The 23345-nt window shown below is 41.2% G+C and overlaps 1 protein-coding gene across 3 annotated transcripts in view; it reads right to left on the bottom strand.

Moving 5' to 3' along the window:
• pde4a (phosphodiesterase 4A, cAMP-specific) overlaps nt 1-23345 on the bottom strand; it is a 78593-nt gene that overhangs the window by 4898 nt on the left and 50350 nt on the right. For 2 of the 3 annotated variants that reach the window (XM_077558089.1, XM_077558090.1), the window contains exons 7-14: nt 13393-13486; nt 13099-13262; nt 12867-12965; nt 11013-11177; nt 10802-10901; nt 7150-7304; nt 6945-7067; nt 4694-4876 (exon numbers count right to left, since the gene is read on the bottom strand). In XM_077558089.1, coding sequence (XP_077414215.1) covers nt 4694-4876; nt 6945-7067; nt 7150-7304; nt 10802-10901; nt 11013-11177; nt 12867-12965; nt 13099-13262; nt 13393-13486 — 1083 coding nt within the window. Of the gene's footprint in view, nt 1-4693; nt 4877-6944; nt 7068-7149; nt 7305-10801; nt 10902-11012; nt 11178-12866; nt 12966-13098; nt 13263-13392; nt 13487-18837; nt 20100-23345 lie in introns of those variants that run through there. The other variant, XM_077558091.1, reaches the window with a different exon arrangement.

The raw sequence follows: 23345 nt of genomic DNA, 5'->3' as shown, positions 1-23345 counted from the left end.
ACCCAACAATTGGCTTGCTTTGTGGATTTTTATTTAATTTGACCCAACATTTTGGATTAAATAACACCAAAAAAATTAGGTCACTTCATTTTTGACCAAATTCAATTGGGTTTTTCAATTAATCCAAAAAGTTGGGTCAAACAAATAAACCACAACAACTCAAGAAAGTATGTTGCTATATGGATCATTAATTAAATTTGTTTAATAACTCAAAAAGTTGGGTCAGTCGGTTGACCAATTTGGGTTATTTTTGACCTATTCGTTTTTAGAGTGTCAGCGATTCCTTTCTAAATACATAATACATGTTGGAAGACAATTGTTGTAAATGTAAAAAGACAGAACTATTTAGTACTCACTTGTGGCGAGATAGCGGTAAAACTTTTTTAGTTTTCCTGATTTCCCGGGGGTGTGGCTAAAATGGCCCACATGAGTTGCCCCTTCCCAAGTATATACAAATTTGAGTGCCTTTATTTCTAACAGTGGTTAAAGGGTAACGCAACAGGAAGTGAGACTCTTGCTCCACCACTCACTAAGATTTGAAATCGGGGTTCAAAGCGGATGTTGCCTGGGTTGCGAATGGGGAGAGGGCCGGCTGGTCTGGCTGTGATTTACAGCAATGAAGGGAAAAAAAACATGGTTTGATATGTCCTCATGAAACCTCTTATATAAGGATATGTTGTTGTCCTGAACTGTTGTACAAATCCAGGTGCCCAACAATTTGTAAATAAAGGGCGGGATCAGCCTGGGAACTCTTCCTTGTTTATACTACAGCCTTCCCTGCTTTGCAAAACATGTTTTCGAAAGTGTCTGAGAAAGGGCTTTGCTAGCCCGGTTTCCCACGCTAATGAATAAAAGACGGAGCGGCACGCGGTCCCGACAGAGTCAGCTGCGGAACACGTACGATTGCCCAGCCGTTTTGCAGCTCATTCTACCCGGACCGTGGGCTCTCCGGTCTAGTGTCAAGGTAAACGTTGATGATCATCATATTATGCTGCTTAAAGTTGTAGTGTATTGATTGCTGTTTGCGGGGAATAAAAAGGTACAATAATTCTAGCAAAGCAAGCTGTGATTATTGCTGTTTGCGGGGAATAAAAGGTACAATAATTCTAGCAAAGCAAGTTGTGAGTATATCTGTTTGCGGGGAATAAAAGGTAAATTCTAGCAAATCGAGTTGTGACTGTTGCTGTTTGCGGGGAATGAAAGGGATAATCATTCTAGCATAGCGCAGGTGTTGATTACTGTTTGCGGGGGATAAAACGTACGATTATCCTAGCACATTATAAATGTTGATTGCTGTTTGCGGGGAATAAAAGACACGGTTATTCTAGCAAAGCATATCAAGTCTCTGTGTATTCATTGTTGCCGCCGACCACTCACGATCCTGCATAAAAATATAAAGGTGAAGTAGTGTTTTCCACAAAACAAGCAGCAACTCGCTAAGAAGGCGATTAAGGAGGTGTGTACAAGACTGAGCCGGTGGGTGGCGGGGGCGACTACGACACGATCCACAAGTGAGGTAGTCTGCCACACTTCTTGTGTAATGAGAGGACAAACAGCCAAATTGTGTTTATCTCAGTGTTTAACCTTAAGATGGCACCAAACACACGGTTGTTGCCTCAAATTCAAGCTTTCAACAATTATGCACTAAAATGTCAAAATAAGGACCAAGACATATAGACAGCATTTGTAGACACCAGTTTATACAGTTTATCAGCAAAAAAAAAAAAAAGTTTATTTAGTGTGGAGTTACTCTTTGATTGCAACATGCAGTTAGCAAGCTAGCGAGGCCTACACTTCAAAAAAGCATCTGCACTCCGGATAGCCTGCCGGTGTCGCCTTAGAGCGCCTCAATGTCAGCTGTGAGTGCGCGCATGTTACACAGAGAAAGGCAGAATAGTGAGGTTGAATGACAGCGACTGCGTGGACTAGGGCTTGAGGTTGGCATGGCAGTTTTAGAGTGCCTTGGTGTTGCAGCATGGAGAAGCCACTCGATGATTCTTTGTTCAGACTTTTGATGGGTATACTGTATAGCGTTACCAGTTGTCTCGGCATGGGCCTGCAAATGTGTTTTTATGGAGACTTTAGAGCTGCTACTGTTAATACAGTCCTGCTCACCATTATTGGCACCCATGAAGGTGAAGTACATATGTGGAATATCTTCTCCCAAAAAATGAATCAAGTAAAACATTTTATTTTTTTTATGGAGAACTTGTGTTTTATCCAAAAGATCAAATGATTAAAAAACAATTTAAAACAATAAACAATGGGCGGAAATAATATAAAACTTAAAATGTGCTCTGTCACTGGTATTGGCGCCATTTCCTGTAAATCAGTAAGGAAACACATTGTGACTCACCTTCGGTAAATCACAAATGAGAATTCCCTGTTTTAAATTGTCTGTGCCCACTTTGGTGTTTTAAAAAGACACCTTTTATCCCATTTTCTTTTGTCACAATCGTGTAAACAAAGGAGCCGTCTGAGGACATCAGAAGTGCAATTATTCACAAACACAAGACCTCCAACGGGTATAGAGCCATCTCCAAAGACTTTATTATCCCTGTTTCAGCAGTGCGTAATGTTATTAAGAAGTTTGACCAGCACGGAACTGTCAAGAATCTCCACGGATGTGGGGGGAAGAGAGAAATTGATGACAAAAGTCTTCGACGGTTGGTGCGAATGGTGGAAAAAACACTACGTCAAACATCCAAAGAACCGAAAGCCAACCTGGGATCTTGGTTTCAAGAAGTACCATACGCCACACACTGAACCAAAAACAGGGCTTCATGGGCAAAGACCATTCCTGAGACAGACATATAAAAAAATGGCTAACCTTTGCCAAGGAGTACCTGGACAAACCACAATTCTTTTGGGAAAATGTTCTGTGGACGGATGAAAGAAAAATTGAGCTTTTCGGCAATGCACGCTAACAGTTTGTTTACGACACCGCAATGAAGCTTCCAAGGAAAAGAACAACCTCCCTACAGTTAAGCATGGTGGAGGATCCATCATTCTGGGGGGCTGCTTTGCTGCATCTAGTACTGGAGGCCTCAATCACATCACAGGAATCATGAAATCTGAGAATTATTAAGACATTCTAGAGGGACAAGTCCTACCAAGTGTTAGACAACTTGGTTTGAGTCAAGGGTCAGGGGTCCTCCAGCAAGACAAAGACCCAAAGCACACATGCAAAAGCACACAGGAATGGCTAAAAAGGAAAAAATACTGTTTTAAAATGGCCAGCAATGACTCCTGATCTCAATCCGATTGAAAATCTTTGATATGAGCTGAAAGAAACCTGCAAATATTCAAGAGCTTACAGTGTTTTTTTCTATTTCTTCTTTGGAATTACATTATGTAAGTTGAAATACAATTTCCTTTGTTGAATTACTTTGGACATCCAATTAAAAGCCAATTCCTCCGCCAAGGTTGCCCTTTGTCACCGATTCTGTTCATAACTTTTATGGACAGAATTTCTAGGCGTAGCCGAGGCGTTGAGGGGATCCGGTTTGGTGGCCTCAGCATTGCATCTCTGCTTTTTGCAGATGATGTGGTGCTGTTGGCTTCTTCAAGCCGTGACCTCCAGCTCTCACTGGAGCGGTTCGCAGCCGAGTGTGAAGCGGTTGGGATGAGGATCAGCACCTCCAAATCCGAGACCATGGTCCTCAGTCGGAAAAGGGTGGAGTGCCCTCTCCGGGTCGGGGAGGAGGTCCTGCCCCAAGTGGAGGAGTTCAAGTATCTTGGCGTCTTGTTCACGAGTGAGGGTAGGTTAGAGCGGGAGATCGACAGGCGGATCGGTGCAGCGTCTGCAGTGATGCGGACGCTGTATCGGTCCGTTGTGGTGAAGAAGGAGCTGAGCCGAAAGGCAAAGCTCTCGATTTACCGGTCGATCTACGTTCCTACCCTCACCTATGGTCACGAGCTGTGGGTCGTGACCGAAAGAACAAGATCCCGGATACAAGCGGCCGAAATGAGTTTCCTCCGCAGGGTAGCCGGGCTCTCCCTTAGAGATAGGGTGAGAAGCTCGGTCATCCGAGAGGGACTCAGCGTCGAGTCGCTGCTCCTCCACGTTGAGAGGAACCAGTTGAGGTGGCTCGGGCATCTGGTTCGGATGCCTCCTGGACGCCTCCCTGGGGAGGTGTTCCGGGCATGTCCTACCGGCAGGAGGCCCCGGGGACGACCCAGGACACGCTGGAGAGACTATGTCTCTCGGCTGTCCTGGGAACGCCTTGGGGTCCCGTCGGATGAGCTGGCTGAAGTGGCTGGGGAGAGGGAAGTCTGGGCTTCCCTGCTAAAGCTGCTGCCCCCGCGACCCGACCCCGGATAAGCGGAAGAAGACGGACGGACGGACATCCAATTAAAAGGTCCTGTTGATATAAGTTTGGTACATTTCCATTTATTTTTGAAGATATTGTAGAGATCATGCAAAAAAATGAAGAGGTGCCAATAACAGTGAGCAGGACTGTAGATAAAGCTTCAATCGAATGCAATTCTGTCATTGAGACTCCATAACAAATTAGCATTAACAATGTAGGTGGATGACTACTGTCTTCCCAGATGACAGATCACTCTCTGTACGGTTCTGTTTTTAGCAAGCCACCCCAGCATGGACAGCATCTACCAGCTGGCCAGTGGTGCTGAGGGCCACACCCACGCACGTACAGTGGTACCGTATTAAGGACAAAGATGGTTTTACCTGACTCTTTTCCACCGAGGCGGTGTGCTTGTCGCACATAGGGCTGATCTCCATCCCTCGTTCCCTTTCCTTGTCACCTTGCCTGAAGAACTCCTGCATGATTCTCTCTGTCCATTGTCGGTACACGGCCAGAGGCTTGGTGGGATTGCTCAAGTCGGCACAGTGCACCATGTTCCTCAACACCTGCACGGACACGGTCACAGATGCCAGTATTAATTTGTGGGTGAATCGTGTTTGAATTAACAACTCAAATAGACACAAAGAAAAATGGCAGGTGGTGTCACTTAAATTACCATGAAAGTCATGCAACTGTGTGTAGCCTGTAGAGCGTACATCGCATCTTTAAAGCTGCGATTTATGCTAGAATTTAAACCCTTCTGACCCATAGATGATTGCAGTGGACATGACATATTTGCATGTCTAAACCAATAAAAAACATATCATTTGGATGATGTCAACACTTTTGGTTCATGATCCTATAGCTAACCAATCACAATCGCAAGTTGATTTGCATGATGTTTATGTTTAAAATGTTACATATAAGCTTAGTAACTCTACAACATGTTACAGCCATACTATCCTGGCTTATGTGGAAAAATAGTCAAAACAAGTCAAATAAATAAATAAAATAAATTTGCCCAGCAGAAAAAATGTGAGTCTGAAGGGGTTAAAGCATGAGGAGCACTCATTTTCAACAATGAGCTGAAAAATGAGCTGGGAAAAAAAAGAAGAGTTTATCGCAGGGGACATGATCCAGACCAACCTACAATAGGCAAATTTTTTTTAATAGAGATCATATAAAAACATTTTACAATATTTTAACGTTACCCCTTCAACACACTTTAAACATATTTAAATTAAACAAACACTCTTTTTAAAAACATCCTAAACGTGTTTGAACATAAAAACACATAGAATGTATAGAAAATATCCGTATACATGTATATGCCTTTAAGAGGCGGAGCCTGGTGGAGTGGCTTGTGAATGCATTGTATGTAATACAGTTCTTTTTGTTATTATAAAAATACCTTTGTACAAATGTTGTACGCCTAAGAATTGAATATTCACTGTAATTAATAGAAAACACTCAACAATTTTACCAAACATTTTACAGCTTACATTTAACTGCTGCTTCTGTGTCTTCCACCCATTGCCAGAAAATGGCTCTGGATCCTCACCCATACTAGCTACCGAGTCATTGGTGGAGAAACTCATGTGGGTGCAGCGTTCAGTAATGCAGAAAAGAATTTCATACTAATTTTTGGAAATCAAAGTAAATTTGACCTAATATCCATCCATTTTCTATAGTGCTTGACCTCAATGTAAGATGGACCATATCTAGAAATCACATTTACATCTACAGGCAATTTAGAAATGTCTATTAATCTCCTAAATGGAAGGCCGGAGCCCGGATTCAAACCCCCTACCTCAAGTGCAAGGCAGATGTGCCTTACGTAACCCACTTTGTTGCTGTTTTCCTAATATATCCCTTTTAATCACTTTAGAAATCACTTTCCAACCATGTTGCCTTAACCCACACTGGAGAATGAGACCTACTCAGATTCTCAGAATCACTCGCTTGTTAGATCTACTTGTGTAACATGGCACACACACAACACTGCTCTGCTGACCTACTTTTAGCAATGGACAAAAATCTACCTCTGCCTAGACTGGGATGTCTGATAAAAAGGCTCTTGCCGTGCTGGAGTTCTTTGCTTTGAAGACGCTACCTCGTTATCTCCCCACAACGAGTCAAATGGGGTCAGAGCGCGTGTGTGCACGGCTGCCTGCCGCCTCCAGGTTGAGATGTCACGGTCCCTCAAGCTCGGCACAGACAATAACGAGCAGCTCACTCTTTCATTAAAGTGCCTCCTCGCAATATGTTGACAAAGTAGATTAAACTCCAAATTGAAAATGTGCTACAGGGAACCAGATCAGGGCCTTGCAGCTGTAAAGAATCTTACGACGCAAGCTCTTGTGGTTTAAAAACATTCAAAAAAGGTCCTTTTAAAGTTCGAACCATTTTTCCTCAAGTCATTGTTTATGATACCATCTGCAGTCAGGGTTTCATGAAATAAAATGTGGACAAATACAGAACTTTGCCCAAAAATACTCGTCATCCAAACAAATCCAACTAAAAAGAAAGATTTTTCTCACTTAAATTTACTTAAACACTATAATTAATTTTTGTTTGCCGTTATTTGCCTTCAACATCACATATTTCCACCCCTGCATCACATCCCTTTCTCACCTGTATCCGATCAGTGTAGTGGTCCAGCAGTAGGACTCCCGAGCTCGTCACTTTCTTGGTTTCCACCATCGTCTTGAGGTCTGCCAGCAGGCTCATGTGTTTGGACATATCTGTGGCCAAAACCTGCATAGACACATTTTCACTGGTTATTATTAGCCAGGAGATGATGTATTAGCGCTCATAAGAGTGGGGAAACAAAAGTCACCATATCAATGACAAGTTTTCTCAGGCTCTGTCTCTGCCTCTTGCTGAGGTTCTGGAAGATGTCACAGTTGTCCTCGTGAAGCAGCTTGAAGCCCACAGCTAAGTGATGGTTTTCCAGAACAGACTCGTCGTTGTACATCAGAGCAAGTTCGGAGTCTGTGGGGTAACGGAGATGATTATTTTGCTAGAATGCTTGGATTTAACCTTTTATCGAGCATGGGGCGATGTATGATAACTTGCGTGGCTGTTCAAGATGGTGCCAGAAAACATTTAAAATACAGTACAATGACATTAATTATTATTTTAAAGGCACTACACCATGGTATTTTAAGCCCTTCCATAGTTAACTATAAGGCATACAATGATGAAATCTTACATTTGACACAATCGCAATGTAAATATGAGTTGTTTCGGTGGCTATTTCTCTTACCCGCAAGTCAAACGCTCGGTTCAGTAAAACCCCGCCTCTTCCCCTGTGGCTGCCGCGTCCCTCTCATGACGTCGTCCGAACCGGAACAACGGCCACGAAAAACATACAGACGGGTTTTAAACCGATTTTTAAAATGGATTCTAAATTTCACGGGCTGTTAGATCTCTGCGTTTGGTCACGCAAGCCATCAATTTTCTTGAATAAAGATTTGAAAAAAAAAAGCGGGTCTTTGCCGCAAGAAATCGTTCGAGGTTCGAGGAAAGGAGGAAAAAAAAAACACCACAACGGGTCACGAACCCACAGCGTATTGCTTATGGGGCGAACGCAATATCCACTACAACATCCATTTGTATAAACACTTCAGTGCAAATGTTTTACTTGTAGATTACACGAGTGTCAGCCAACGCATTTTAAGACAGCCAATTGTCATTTCATTGCACTTTGAATAAGAATAATTGATTGCTTTGAATTCATTTGGACAGAATGTTTATTGATAAAGGCTACTTTTGTCATTATCCCATGGAGGGAGGTCTCAGAAAAAGTGGCCGTGCGTTTAGTCCGCAGAGGCGGTGCGGGGGTGGGGGTGGGGCAGCACGCAATGACGTCAAACCGTGCCAACAGCTCATTTTCTCAGGTTGGGAGGGGCTGGTGCTTGGAGAGCAGAACAACCTCGAATTTCTCATACAGGGGCGAATGGAGGAAAACACAACTTTGGTCATGTTTTTGGTCTGGAATTAGCATTTTAGCATGGCTAAATGCTCCAAAAAGTGGATTTTTCATGTTGCAGTCCCTTTCACTGTCCAGTTAAAAGCATTACTGTATCTCGAAATGTAGTCTTTATAATCTGAAAAACAAAAATAAGACTTTTTAAAATAAAAGACAAATGTCTATGCCAAATTTAAATACGTGCTATATATTGGAAAGAAATCATATAAAATATAGTATTTTGTATAGTCCCTTTTAATTTCCAAGTACTTTCATTAAATGCCTGTAAAGGGAGAAGCAAGAGGATTTTAGTATGTGATGAATATGTGTAAACAAAGTATATCTTAAACAGGTGTGTTTGTATACGGTAAATATCATATTTTTTAGTAGTTCAATTCAAAAAGCTAAACTCTAATATAAGATCTATAGCATTTCCACCAAACTTCTATAATAAAAATTGTGTAGATTGTTGTGGAATTTTCAGCAGGTAGGCAAGATGAATGAAACAGTCTGGAAAACAATTTGTCTTTTGGGTTTCTATATTTTTGAAGCTTCAAATATCCCCAAGTCTAACAGAGCAGTCTACAAGATAGTGGTCTGTGAGAGAGTGTTCAGTAAGAATCACGGGAAGATTGTTTATGCTGCCAAGTTAGGAATTTGGGAGGAGAAGGGAAGGTCAGCTAGACAGGAAGGCAAGCAGTCAAGGTCACTTTGGTATTGCTTCATGTACAAGAAGTGAAAAGCTTATTGTTAACAAAAATACAGGTGTCCACAAGACAGTAGGCTATAAACCTGTTATGTTAATATGTGCTGAATAATTATTTTCCATAACATGTTTCGGATGTGATATTTGAATTTCTTTAGACGGTGAATGTAGGGATTTTGTTAACTGTAACTACCCACATTGGGGGGGAAATCTTTTTGGAATTGAACTACTGAAATAAAAGAGTTTTCCTACAATATTAAAATTTTATTGAGATGCACCTGTATACAGTATTGAGTACAGTGGTGAGTTTCAAGCTGTTTTCTGCAACTGCCCCCCATTATTCATCTCATATTATCCATTCCAAAATTGAAGCACATTTCCTGTCCCCTCAATTACTTGTAAAACTATCCATGCACAAAATACAAAAACATGCATTTGCTGTGTAAACTATATTTGTGACCAAATGTAACTGTAGTGATTAGTGAACTTAAAAAATATTTAAAATAAGAAATAGCTTGTGAAGAGTCACCAAGATGGCTTTTTTTTGCATCTTGCCTTTAATATCAAATATAGTATAACAGATAAAACCAGATATAAATGATCTCTTTATAATTTGATTTCCTTGCTGTCTTCCTTGTAATTGTTAAAAGGATTTGTTTTACCACAGACCAAATTTTAAATGGTAGCAATTATATATCATTTTTACGAAAAGCTAGAGGAAGAGGGGCAAAAAATTGACTACATGACTCAGCATAAGTGTCATCATCATCAAGGTAATTACCCTATTGTGTATACCTATAAGGTAAGTCTTTTTTATTTTTTTCAGCCATAATGGAGAGTATTACTCCTATTAACACAAAATGACATATTAATATAATGTTTTTCTTTATATTAATTAAGTAGCGAAGTTTCTTCTTTACCAGTTAGCATAGCAGCTAACCAGGGTTGTGGAATCCTGGTCCAGAAAGTAAAAAACCCTGAAAGAGTTTGGCTTTAGACAAAGGTGCTTCTTCTCAACAGGCGGCGACAAGGTCATTTGCCTGCCAGTTGAGTAGAAGCACAAGTGACTAACTGTTTAAGGATTTTTACTTTCTGGACCTGGATTTCTCAATCCTGCAGCTAACACAGCTTGCATGCACACTAGAGCAAAAACTAACATAAGCATGGATTTGATGCAAGGCTATTATACTTAATGAAACCTAATAAAAAAAACTAAAACAAAAATTTTAAAAATATTTTCGTTAGTGACAAATAATACCCGAAAATTAGGGGTGCACCGATCACAATTTTCTGGCCGATCTCCGATCTTTTAAAAAGTCTAACCTGCCAATCCCGATTTTTCCGATCTCGATTTTTTCATAACAAGCAGCATACACCTTCAGAGTTCCAATCTTATTTTATTGGAAAACATTGAACTATATCTGTGAAATAATACAAACGGGTTGTTTTAACTGCAAATTAAGTAGTTCTCTGAAATAAAAATGAAAAGCTTATTAGTCATCTCAGCAGAAGAGGACAGAGGCTAACTTTTTCAGACCTCTGAAGAGGGAGATGAGATCGGTGGAAAATATCGGTTTATATTTAAGGGATCGGCCGATCCCCCCCAAACTACGGAAATCTATCGGTGCACCCCTTACCGAAAATGGTTTTAAAAGAATGAAAATTAAGTGAAACTGCATTTGACATTAAACTGAATTTAAAAAACAAATGTCAAAACAAAATAAACACAAACTATTATGAAAAATCCGAAACTATTACAAACCCTGATTTGATGTGCCTTCTGTTGTGTCATGCACATGCATCCCTACTCACTGGTATTTATGAGGAACTGGTTGGACACTCCTGGATGGTCCACATCGTGGATGGCGGCCGCAAATACGGCAGCTAAAATTTCTAGATCAGTGAACACAGCCTGCCAAGGAACAGAGAAATTACACATTGGTATCTCCTCCAGATATGCCAATCGTAGACATTACAAACTGCGATTCGTGTAGCCATTAAGCATTCTTTTAGTGATATTTACATCTAGAGCCGGCGTAGACAGCAGTACATGTGTGGACTGAGTGACATCTGCGGCGTGGAGGCTGTTGTGGTAGGCCACGTTGGCATGGTAATGGTCCTCCAGCGTCATCACATAGGTGACAAACGTGTCCACTGGGATCCGAAAGGTCTTCAGTAGATCTCGCTCCTGCAGACGGGAAGCAGCCAGTGGTCATGCATGATCATCCTTATTAACCTGTATTGCTTACTGTAGCAAGTTTCGCACTTGTCTGGTCTCTTCTAGTTGTTACTTCACTTGTGACAATTATTTGAAATTTCACCCTTTAGATAATTATGAGGAAGTTAGCAGCTGCTTCTGGCTGCGTTTGGACCACAAATTCAATTCAATATTAAACTACTTACTATTATGCTTTCTTACTGTGTTGTGATGTTGAGCTTTACTGAAATGTACTGTGTACATTGTACACAAACAATTCAGAAAATTCTGGTTTAAGTCACATGTTAGCATTGACATTTGTTGAGTTGATAAAACACGATCATGACAGTACAAAAATACAAACTGTACACATTTGGAGAATCTGACTTCTACATTCAACTACTCATAAATTTACATCACACAGGGTCCTCAGTGTTAGAGCACACTTCCATCCCTATGGCATTGACATAGCATAGCGTTGTTTATCACTACCTCACGCTAATGCAGTAGTTAAGTCATATTATTGACAGTCAGGGTTGGGGAGTAACGGAATACATGTACCGCCGTTACGTAACCAGATTGCAAAAAAATATGTAACTGTATTCCATTACAATTACAGGAAAATACATGGAATCAGATTACAGGTACATTCATAAAAAATGAGGATTACTTCGAGGGATTACAATTACAATGTGAGAGAGTGCGAAAGAGGGCGAGAGAGAGAGAGGGACAGAGTGAGAGAGAGCACGTGAGAGAGAGCGCGTGCACGCCAGCGCGAGTGGGAGTGTCGGGGAGGTGGGACCGAACAAACTGACTAGTCGTGTCCTCCACACGCGGGCAGTTTGAAAAAGATTCACGGACGGGAGGAGGAAATGGTGACCGGTATTCACTGGAACTTACTCGGAGCGAAAGTTTGAGCTGAGAGTCCAGCGGCATGCTACGCGCTGTAGCTTCTTGCTAGCTAGCCCGCTAGCCTACAATCATAATGTGAGTTACACCTTCCAAACAAATCTTCCTCCCACCAATTCACTATTTAAACATCATACACAACAAATACACGGCTAAACTTGTGACTGGGATAAAAGTTCATTTTGCAGTTGATGGCACGCATCGTCATCTTCATTGGATGACTATCTATCTATCTATCTATCTATCTATCTATCTATCTATCTATCTATCTATGCTTTCAGTTACTTCAATATTATGGTACTTGGATTACTTTACTAACTAAATTTTTTAGCAGGTAACTTGTAACTGTAACGGAATACATTTTAAAAATAACCCTCCCAACCCTGGTAGCTGACCACTGGTGTATGAATGTGTCTGTGTGAATGTGAGGCTTTATACTGTATTAAGTTAACACCAGACAGAAGTACTCATTCTTATGGGGTAGATTAGGCTGACAAGGAAACATAAGAGACTGAAATCTGATTGGACCAAAACAAATAATAATCCAACATCCACATACTGTAGACATATTGGAAGCATTTCCATCAAATGAAACGCTACACTGTTGAGAATAAATTCATACAAGTTCATGAAACAAAAGTTAGAATTGAAGTTTTGAATGTAGGTCATTTTTTTCTGACAGCCCACTATTGGTTTGCACTCACAAAGGAAAGGCTGACCTGATATTACAAGTAACTAAGCGCTATTGCAATGGTGCAGTGACTTCCTCACCTGGAAGATGGCAAACATAATGCAGCTCAGGGGTCTGTTGTTTGAGAACTCTGCCACACGAAAGATATTAAGGCCCCACTTGTTCAAGTCATTCAGCTCCTGTGGACACGAGATCAAACACAATTATATATACAGACAGGAAATGACAAAGTGAAACGTTTTTGGAAGAGAGCCATGGAAATAAGGTACGAAAGCTACATTATGGATTGTTAGGTTGCTCCCCGCCACTCACTCTGGCTAACGAGTCCTCGTGTTCAGTCTTGACGCCGAAGCGAGGCAAGGTGGAGTTTGAAAGGCTGGAACTGTGTGTGAGTTTCTTCACGCCGCTGATGTGACACATGGGCTTGTCCCGCTCCCTCAACGTCGGGGACGGGATCTCCACCTCATTCTGCTTATCTGCCAGAGCAATTCCAGTCAAATGATGTCGTTAGTTGCCAGCTGGAATTGAAGCTTCGTTATGGACAGCTGCAGCCTTGGTTCAAAGCTACGAAGCAAACCTTATAGTTTGTCAAGAGGTTGGCCTTACCTAGAAAGGTAGTGGAGATGTATTCGGACACCTGGTTCCCTGAGCGACTCATCTCTGACAGATGGGATAACTCCCTGTTCAGCATTCTCTTGAACTAAATAAAGAAAGGACAAACACAAACATTGTTCATTTGATTTGATAATAAACTCGCTCTATAGACACAAAACCAGAAACCCTTCCATTACATGTAAATATCATATCATCATATTGTCATGGGACTTGTATTTACTATATTTTGATATGCATTGTTGTTCCATGCATTCATTTTGCTTATATTTTAATATTCGTGTCGTTCCACTGTCGGGGTTCACAAGGTTACATTAACAGGCTTGGGGAGTAACGGAATACATGTACTGCCGTTACGTAATCAGATTGCCCAAAAAATTTAACTGTATTCCGTTACAGTTACAGGAAAAAACATGTAATCGGGTTACAGGTACATGTATTAAAAATGGGGATTACTTCATGGGATTACAATTTATACGATGAGAAAGAGTGCGAAAGAGGGCGAGAGAGAGAGTGAGAGAGAGAGCGAGCGAGAGAGAGAGAGGGACAGAAATGATCTATCTATCTATCTATCTGTGAGGTCCGGTTGCTTTCAGGCATATGGCCTTCAATCAATCAATCAATAGCCTACATGCTTTTTAATTACACATGGATTTTTGCTATTTGTAGGCTGCCCGGGTCCCTATCACCCGCAAATAGCAGGGGCACATTGTATAGAATATATATTGTGGTGATATTTATTTTTATTTTGTCTTCTGAGCATACTCAATATTGGAGTAATCCAAAAGTAATCCAGTTACATTACTTTAATATTATGGTACTTGGATTACGTTACTAACTACATTTTTTAGAGGTAACTTGTAACTGTAATGGATTACATTTTAAAAGTAACCCTCTCAAACCCGGTTATATACAGTAGCTAGCTGTCAGATTACTTTGCCAACACACAGCTTTGAAAAGGATTGTTTTGACTCAAATAATACTAATGCCAATCCTTTGTCCTTAATAAAGTACATATAACATTAATAAGTCACACTAGAGCAGAGCAATTAATTAGAAATGTCATTGTATAATAAATAAAAAAAATGTGCCGAATGGCGCAGCATGTGTTCACAAGTATCTAAATGCACCGGGCTGTTTGTGCGGCAAGGGTGCGACAAAGTTTTAATATGACCATTTTTTTTCTATTTCTATATATTGTTTCTATTGCAAATTTTTTAAAATACATAATTATTTTACTTTGTTACCTATTTGTTTACTGGTTGTTCTTTCAAATAATATTTAAAGATGAGTTTTAGCAGTTGAATAAATTGTAAGTTTGAAAATAAATGAATAATCGGGTTTATTAATCGTAATTTCATTATCAATCAAAATGATTGTGATTAATTGTTTTTTTCCATAATCATTCAGCCCTAAGTCCCTCACAGCCTTGACATAGCATATAAAAACAACTTGGCTGTAAAACGATATAACTTGTTGCCCGCAAACTTGGATTGGGTCTCGTTCTTATAGCTGATTATTACCTTTTTTTCTTTGCTCCAAAAATATAGATAACAAAAGACAAATTGAGTAAATACTCAGGTTATTATTTATCCTTTTAAGAAATCCCATGACATTGTCAATAATTACAAGAGTGCACATTTTCATTCAGGTCTTGTCGTGGATCTCATTAGATTGTGCAGATGTACCAAAAGTCTTATGTGACAAAGAACACAACCACCCTTCTTTTGAGTCACATTTGTTGAATTCAATTATCATTATGATCATCACCGCATCCTTGTTCACAAAAGGTGAGAAAATCAGTTATGATTCATGATGCGTATTTTTCACACAACACTGCAGTGCATTATGATGGCCATGTACTGATGTTCTGCAATAATAATCTGGTTTCTTTTTCACATTTTTCCTCAAAGATGTTTTCAAACCTTAAATTAAGGTTGCCTTTTTTAAATAGAAGGTAAAAGCAGCATGTCTGAATGGTGAAGGCACAATGCGATGTCCTACGGACCGAACCCTCGCACACAACAACCTCTAGGCAACCCGAACGAGCGGTTGCCGTGACGACTCCTTCCTCGCAGCCAGTCACTTGAGCTTGATGTGAGCGCGACGGCTTGCTTGGGTGACAATTCCAAAAGGAGTAGGAAGGTGTCTCTGACCTTTACCAAGGTCAACTGACGACACCCTCCTTCCTTCTTCCCTTCCCTCCTGCTTCGTAAAAACACCACAACGTCCTGAGAAGCACCGCCCTTACCCCCCCCTGCCATTTTATTTACCATCATCGCAAATAGGTGCTCTGACAGGCTGTCCACGCGTAGTGGTCCTGGCCCCCAAACCGCCGCCCCTGTTGCCCTCCCTCGTGCCTTTTCCTTCACGCCGATGCTGTAACGCTGAGTCATAGCTGCCAACCGACACTCGCACGGCGCCAGGACAAACAACACTTTCTCTGACACTGACTAATGAAGCGAACGCTGCACAAACATGACACACACGTACACAAATGCAGCACGCAGCGGCCATTGTGTCTCTCCTCTCTATGAGACACTACACAAAATGGTTGTCTGGTGTGCGCATGTGACTGAAAACAACAGCAATCAAATCAATCAACAGTCGAGTTGTAGTTCAGGCTCAAATTTGGGACAAAAATTAGAATAGTCACCAATAGTCCACTGTAAAGGCGGAAAAGTTGACTTGGCAACATTTCTTATAGCACGGTAGTTCTTATTTTAAGAGAACCTTGCTCAAAACTAGTAATAAAATCTCAATAACATATTATGATACTGTAAGACTTAAGTAATTAATACATCATGAAAATATTGTCTTATAGGGTCCAAAACATTTGTCATTTGGTGCAAAGCAAACTGTTAACGACGTGTGTCCTGTGTCAGAGCAAAATTTGACCACAATCATGCTTTTTATATATTTCATTTTAAGTTTTCAGTGAAATAGAACATACTGTACAGGGCTCATTAACCTTTTTGAGTGAGAGCTATACTTCTTGGGTACTGATTAGTGCGAAGGGCTACAAATTTGATACACACTTCCCAAATAGCAAATTAGCTCAAATTACCTTTAACGATAATATTAGTAGTGTTGTTGTTAATGATTAATGATATTCGTTTTTGTGAAGACACTGATCATGTTAGTTATTACAGAGATACCTCGGAGTTTGAACATAATTCGTTTATGCGAAGTGTTCAAAATCCGATTTGTTCAACCTCCGAAACATTTTTTCCCATAGGAAATAATGTAAATGCAATTAATCCGTTCCCAAGCTCTAAAAACAGAATTTTATTATTTATTATTATTTTAATTTCTATTTATGTTTTTTACATTTATACCCTGTACAGTATTCAAACAATAAAAAATACCTTGCCTTTTTTGTTGTGGTTTGATGGCATCAGTGGACGATAAATGCTATGTTAATGCTTAATTTAGTTCACTGCTGAGTTTGGGTATTTTACATTGGGCATATTGTTAGACTACTAAACAGTCCTTGCGTGCGTTGTTTAACGTCAGGCTCGTTGTTGAAGGGGTGGGGGGGGGTGGTATCCTCGTGCCAGTATTTACAGAAGTAGTCACAGTAGTTACAATGGCGCGATAATCTCCTTCCTAATTCCACTGTGGTTCGTAGCACTGTATGTTTTTCTTTGCTGCCACTGACACTCTTGTCTTTCTTCAGTGCATCGTCTCAACTACTGCAACGTGAGCATTCAGCATTGCTTGGCTTCGCTCGGCTTCTCTCGGCTACCCGTTTTCAAGGTACGTTCGGCTTAGCTTGCTTTGCTTGGGTGTTCGAACTCCGAAAATGAGTTCAAACTCCGAGGCATTTTTTGGTTGAAGTCCAAATTGTACCAGTTCCAAGACGTTCAAACTCCGAGGTTAAAAATGATAAATTAGAAGAATGGAATTTTTTTTATTAATTTCATGAAACTGTAAGGAGGAATGATATATTGAGATATGTATAGAGCCACAACACTGACAGTAAGATTTGGTATTGAAAAAAAAATTGTCATTGTGGAAAAAGCTGCATTGACATTAAAACAACTATTGGCATTGTAAAACAAGCATTGGCATTGTAAAAGGTTGTATTAAAAATAAAATAGACATTAAAAAGAAACACAATTTTCTTTAAGCATATTTTTTTGCATTATGATGTCTTTTTCAATGCAGATTTTTTTTTACACCGTCTTTTTTCCCCCGAGTGTCACAGGTTTTTCGTTTCAACTCTCTGGTTTTCAATTTCACTTCTCTTTTTTTCAGTTCCAACTTATTGGCAGTGTTTAAACGTGGGGGCAGGTTTGGGGCGGGGCTTTGAGCTCGAGAACGCCTTCCAGAGAGGAGAGAGGAGAGCGCGCCCTCTGTTGGTTAAAGGCAATACTCATGGTTACAAGTTCACCAGGCACTCCTAAACCGCCTGTAAGCCACAAGGTTATATGTGGTTATATATTACTTGTCGTGTTAAAACCACCATGTTTGAAATTACTTTTTGCATCATGTCATGCTAATTTAGCTAACGTGCTAAGTGGTTTACTACAGAAACATTAACACTGACGCCACGAGGTTATATGTAAAAAACAACACAGATTTACAGGCAGTTTAGGAGAAAAGCTGGAAGACGTTCTCAAGTTCAAAGCCCCGCCCCTAAAACCACGTTAAAACACTGCCAATAAGTTGAAACTGGAAAAATAGAGAAGTGAAACTGAAAACCAGAGTTAAAACCTATGACACTCGTAAAAAAGAGAGAATGTAAAAAAAGATGTAAAAAAGACATCATAATACAAAAAAATATGCTTAAAGAAAATTGTGTATTTTTAATGTCTGTATTTTATTTTTCAGTACAACCCTTTACAATGCCAATACTTGTTTTACAATGTCAATACTTTACTTTAAAATGATTTTTCTTTAAAATTATCTGTAATTATTTGGGGGGGATTTTATGTATCGGTACTTGGCATCAGTATCAGTGACTACTCAAAATGTGAGCACTCGAACTGGTATCGGTCAGCAAAGAAACAGTATCGAACATCCCTACTGTTTATTATACATCCGCTGCAGACCCATAACTGTATACCGTGTGAAATACTACAAAAGTTCTTACACAGAAACTGCATGGTGAGGATAAATATCATGGTAAACAAACCATTTATGCCTAGATTGATGAGAGATATTTAATGACAGATTTTAGTTTTTGCAATGTGAATATCACTCCTGTCATTAAATGGCAGACCATGTATAGAAGTGACGTTTGCGTAAAACAAACTCATGCAAAGCAGAGAACGTAAACAAAGCGCCTTCCCTCCCTGCGAATGCTTTCATGCTATTCAGAATCATGAAGGCTAACAACAGGAGTTGCTAATGCATGGACAGTTGGAACACTTGATGCTTCCAGCAAACAAAGATGGCCACTGCCAGGCCTTGTTTGCCCTCTGCGAGCCCTACCTGGTCCCACCAGCCGATGAGCCAGGGCCGAGAGCAGGTCTCACAGAACAGGTCCACCAAGGGAGTCCTTCGCTGCGCCGTCGTCCCACCACCCTCCAGGACCCCTCCGGCCGCCTCACCGAGGTCCAGCTCTGCCCCTGCCCTCCCCTGCAGGGGGCTGTAGCTGGAGGAGCGGGGCAGCCGGTAGCCCCCCGGTACAGGCGAGGGACAGGGGGACGGCGTGGGGTCAATGGCCTCCACCACACCCATGCTGAGGGTGACGGGGGGGTTGGGCCGGTGGCACAGACAGGAGGTGCGGTAGTGGAGTGGGGTGGGAGCACTGCAGGTGCCCCATTGGCATGAGGGCGTCGTCAGGGTGCGTGGGGAGAGGCCAGGGCACTCCAGAGTGAAGGCTGCCCCGACAGGGGGTGAAGGAACGGGGGCGGGGAGGGCGAGGGAAGGGTGCCGACTCTCCTGGCCTACATGCAGCACCCTGAAGCGGCCCGCCCGGACGGCCCAGAGACGCTTCCAGTTGGGCCTCACTTGCGAGCTAATGAAGCGGGGCCCAGGAGCCCCCCCTGGATCTGGAAACTGTGGAGACTACATCTCAGCCCATTTGGTGATCCGGCTGACCCAAATGTAGAGCCACTGCAGGGTCGAGGGAGATGGGAGCGGATAGAGGGACGATGGAGGTAAAGCGTCTGAAGGGCACGGAGACGAGCCTGGAGAGGAAGATGAGGCCGATGTGTGAGAGACGAGCAGGACGAGGGATGCTCGACTAACAAAAAATAGGACAGTTAGACGACAGAAGCGGACCAGTTGGGGAAATGGTGACAGCAGCTCCGCAGGATGACCCGGGTACCGAACAATAGCAAAGGGAGAAGCGAGAACATGGGGAGGATAGCGAGCAGGGATGGGTGAAAGAAATCCGGGACAGTTCCTTATAGCCACAGTCTGGAAAAACAGGATCCTTCTCCCTGCGTCGACTGCCCCTCCCCCACGGTACGGCTCCAAGAGGGCCAGTCCTCGTAGCAGTGGATCAGCCCCGTTCGTCTCCAGTCGAGTCCAACGTCCCGCTCCGTGTCACTCCGATGCGATCCCCGCCGCCTTAGGCAGACGCTCCTCCTCCTCTTCCGATGCTGTCGCCTCTAACGCCTCTTTTTCCCCAGGATGCCCTAGACGGCTCTCGCAAGCTAATCAGGCGGTGTGGCTGCACGCGCATGCACGTGCGTGCCTGCGCCCGCTGGCTTCTGCTGGCGGCACCAGTACGCATGCGTGGCGACACGGCGTGTACGTCTGTCGAGAATATGTGTGTGAGTGTGTGAGAGTGAGAGACTGAGTGGGAAGACGGTAGTCAAGTGTCTCCATGTTGGATCTCTGTAGGTTGGTTGCAGCACAAAGCCTCTAGTTTAACCCCCTTGAGAGATTTTGACACCACATGAGCACAGACAGACGCCCGACTGAATCCTCATTGTTTACATCCAGAGCATGTTAAATATGAACAACACAAGAGACCTTGCGCAATAGAACAAACGGTGCCTGTCGCTTTAAGATGGAACACTACCACAAGAGCGTTGCCTGCGATGTCATTGGATCTCGTGCGGACCACATGGCTTGTGGTCAGAGCGGCGAGCCAATGACGGAAAGGCAGAGGCAGAGCCTGCTGCTGTTCGATAGCAACCAAGGTTACAGCGGAGACATCAGCATCAGGACCACTACACCCCCCCGCCACCACCACACTCATGTCCTCACCACCGACCATCACTAGTCGTTGCTCAAGACGCTGCGTGCACACAGTGCCACGGGGACGTAGTAAAGCACAAGATGCCACACATAAGAGCTGTGACTCCCAGCTATTGATGAACATTGACAAGCAGGACAATTAAATACTCTTCCATGGCACAAGGTGCACAAACCATCAGATTTTTGTCATCTAGTTTAATGTATTAGTATCATGCAACTTGGCTGCATAAAGAAACTGAAAGGTATAGTGACCCATTCATTAATACAGTTAGAGACATAGAGTTTCTTAGGTTGAATGTTCGTACAATTAAGACCAAATTAAGACCAAGGTTTACTGGAAAATATGCCTACAAAAGATGAGTTAACCATTAAAAAAATAAATAAAAAATTCTTAACTTATTCACTGCCATTGACGGCTATAGACGTCAAAAATTCATTTGAACTATTTTGAATAGTTTAACATTTTTTCCCATTTTTCTCAACAAGAGTATGATAACCTAGAATTGTTTTAATTGTATTAGAACAGATGTAAAATTTGTGATTAATTGTGAGTTAACTAGTGAAGTCATGCAATTAATTACGATTAAAATTTTTAATCACCTGGCGCCCCTAATTTTTAATAATCTTTTCTTTAAAAAAAAAATATATATATATATATATTAAAAATTAAACAAAAAAGGTTTGTTTTTTGTTGTTGTTTTTTTTTAAATGAAGAAAAGATTATTAAAAATTAGGGGTGTCAGGCGATTAAAATTTGTAATCGTAATTAATCGCATGACTTCACTAGTTAACTCATGATTAATCACACATTTTATATCTGTTCTAAATGTACAAAAAAAATCTAGGTTCTCATACTCTTGTTAACAAAAATGGGGAAAAAAATGTAAACTAATAGAAATAGTTCAAATTAAATTGTTAAAGTCTATAGCTGTCAATGGCAGTGATTGAGTTAAAAATGTCAGTAGAAATGTGCACTTATACTGTATCTGTCTCTTTATCTGCATAAAGCTAACCATAGTACACTAGTACAAATGATATGTCAAAAATATTGTCCTTCCCTGGCCCTGTGCTTTGGATTATAATTTTTTTAATCACTTTGCCCAGCCAATCACAGTCAGAAAGTGTGAACGATGCGGACATATGGTGTCAATTTGCTGTGCGTTGGTGGGTACAATTAGCTGGTCACCGACACACTCCCACAAACTGACCTGTTAACTTGTCATCAGTGTTGGGCAGTAACTAGTTACTAGTAATGCGTTACTGTAACTTAGCTACGTTTTACGATAACTAATGCTAACTAACGCATTACTTGTTTAAATACAGTATCACAGTTACAGTTGCAATATGGTGCGTTAGTCAATTACTTCATTGTGCGACACTTGTAAGGATAAGCGGTTCAGATTCAAATAATGAATGGATGGCTGCTGTGTACTGTACTACTTCCTGTTTAAAACGGATTGCCGCTGCCGAAGAAGACGCATTGTGGGCGGATATCGGATTCGCTAGTCATGGAGGCAAGTGCAAGACGAGTTTTTCGACATGTGGACTTCCTTCTAATAGTAACGCATTACTTTTTTGTTTAAGTACACTCTAAAAAATAGATTGGTTAAAAAAACTACCAATCCAGTAGGTTAAGCTCATATTTGCTTGATTAACCAATAAATTGGTCAGACTTTGATCATTCCGGGTGATTACGGGCATACCAATTTTATTGGTTAGCCAAACAACTAATTAAATCGGTTACAATAGAAAGTAAGTCTAGATAGATTGAACTCGCACGCCAATAGTTCAGTTTATACCACAGCACTGTAATCATCGGAAGGTCAATAGTGGTTTTTGCTTTTGGTGTGTGTGTATGTGTGTGTGTGTGTACAAGTGTACAAGTTTACAACTATACTACACACAGTACATTTTGTAGAGTACATTTTTCTCCCCCCAAAAAAACCCTATATTTGGTCAACTTTACATTTGGAAGAGAGTAAAATACTGTACTAAAAAAAAAAGAAACTCAAAGATTGAGGAACGATCCCACAACCTTCAGCATGGAATACAGCCTTTTTGCCATTTGAGCTATGCTAGACTTATAGCTAGTTAGCATATTGCTGGTGCGTCCAAAAGGAGACCAAAAATAGAGTGACGAGGATTCCACTTGACACCTGCAATATATTCACACAGAGTGTGAGTGGCATGGGTCAAAGGTGAGATTGGCTGCCTCCTAACCTGAAGGTTCTGTGATTTTTTTCCTTTTGGAATATTTTACCCCATCATATATGAAGTGTATAAAGTTTACTCCCTTTAGACTGGGACCGAATATCGTCTTTTTCAGAGTAAAATTTACTCTACCATATTTATTGTGCACCTGTTAGAGGGGCCTTTAAATGTGGGCAGCCAAAGAACACCTGTGCAATAACCAAGCAGTCTAATCAGAATCTGCATATGTGACACCTGTGAAATGGATGCAATCTCTTGAAAAAAAAAAAGGATAAGTGCTCACTAAAAGATTTGGATCTGATTTAAGATCTGGGAAAATAGTTTTTTTGAATATATAGAACAAGTCTTTAAAATGGGAACATCCTGCCAGCTCAGATAGGTTCCAAATCACTCGTGACCCTAATGAGTACAAGACCTATATAGAAAAGGGATGAATAGAATAAATCGGAGGTTGACCACATTGCATTGGACCTTAGAGATTCCATTGTCAATTATTGCTACAGGTTTGTAAATATGTAAAATCAGCACCAATTTGCTTAGAGTAAGTGTGAGTGAGGCACTTTGATGTTTTGCTA

Source organism: Vanacampus margaritifer, chromosome 2 (genome assembly GCF_051991255.1).
Source record: "Vanacampus margaritifer isolate UIUO_Vmar chromosome 2, RoL_Vmar_1.0, whole genome shotgun sequence".
NCBI classification, from domain to species: domain Eukaryota; kingdom Metazoa; phylum Chordata; class Actinopteri; order Syngnathiformes; family Syngnathidae; genus Vanacampus; species Vanacampus margaritifer.
This window is presented reverse-complemented; position numbering and strand designations above follow the sequence as displayed.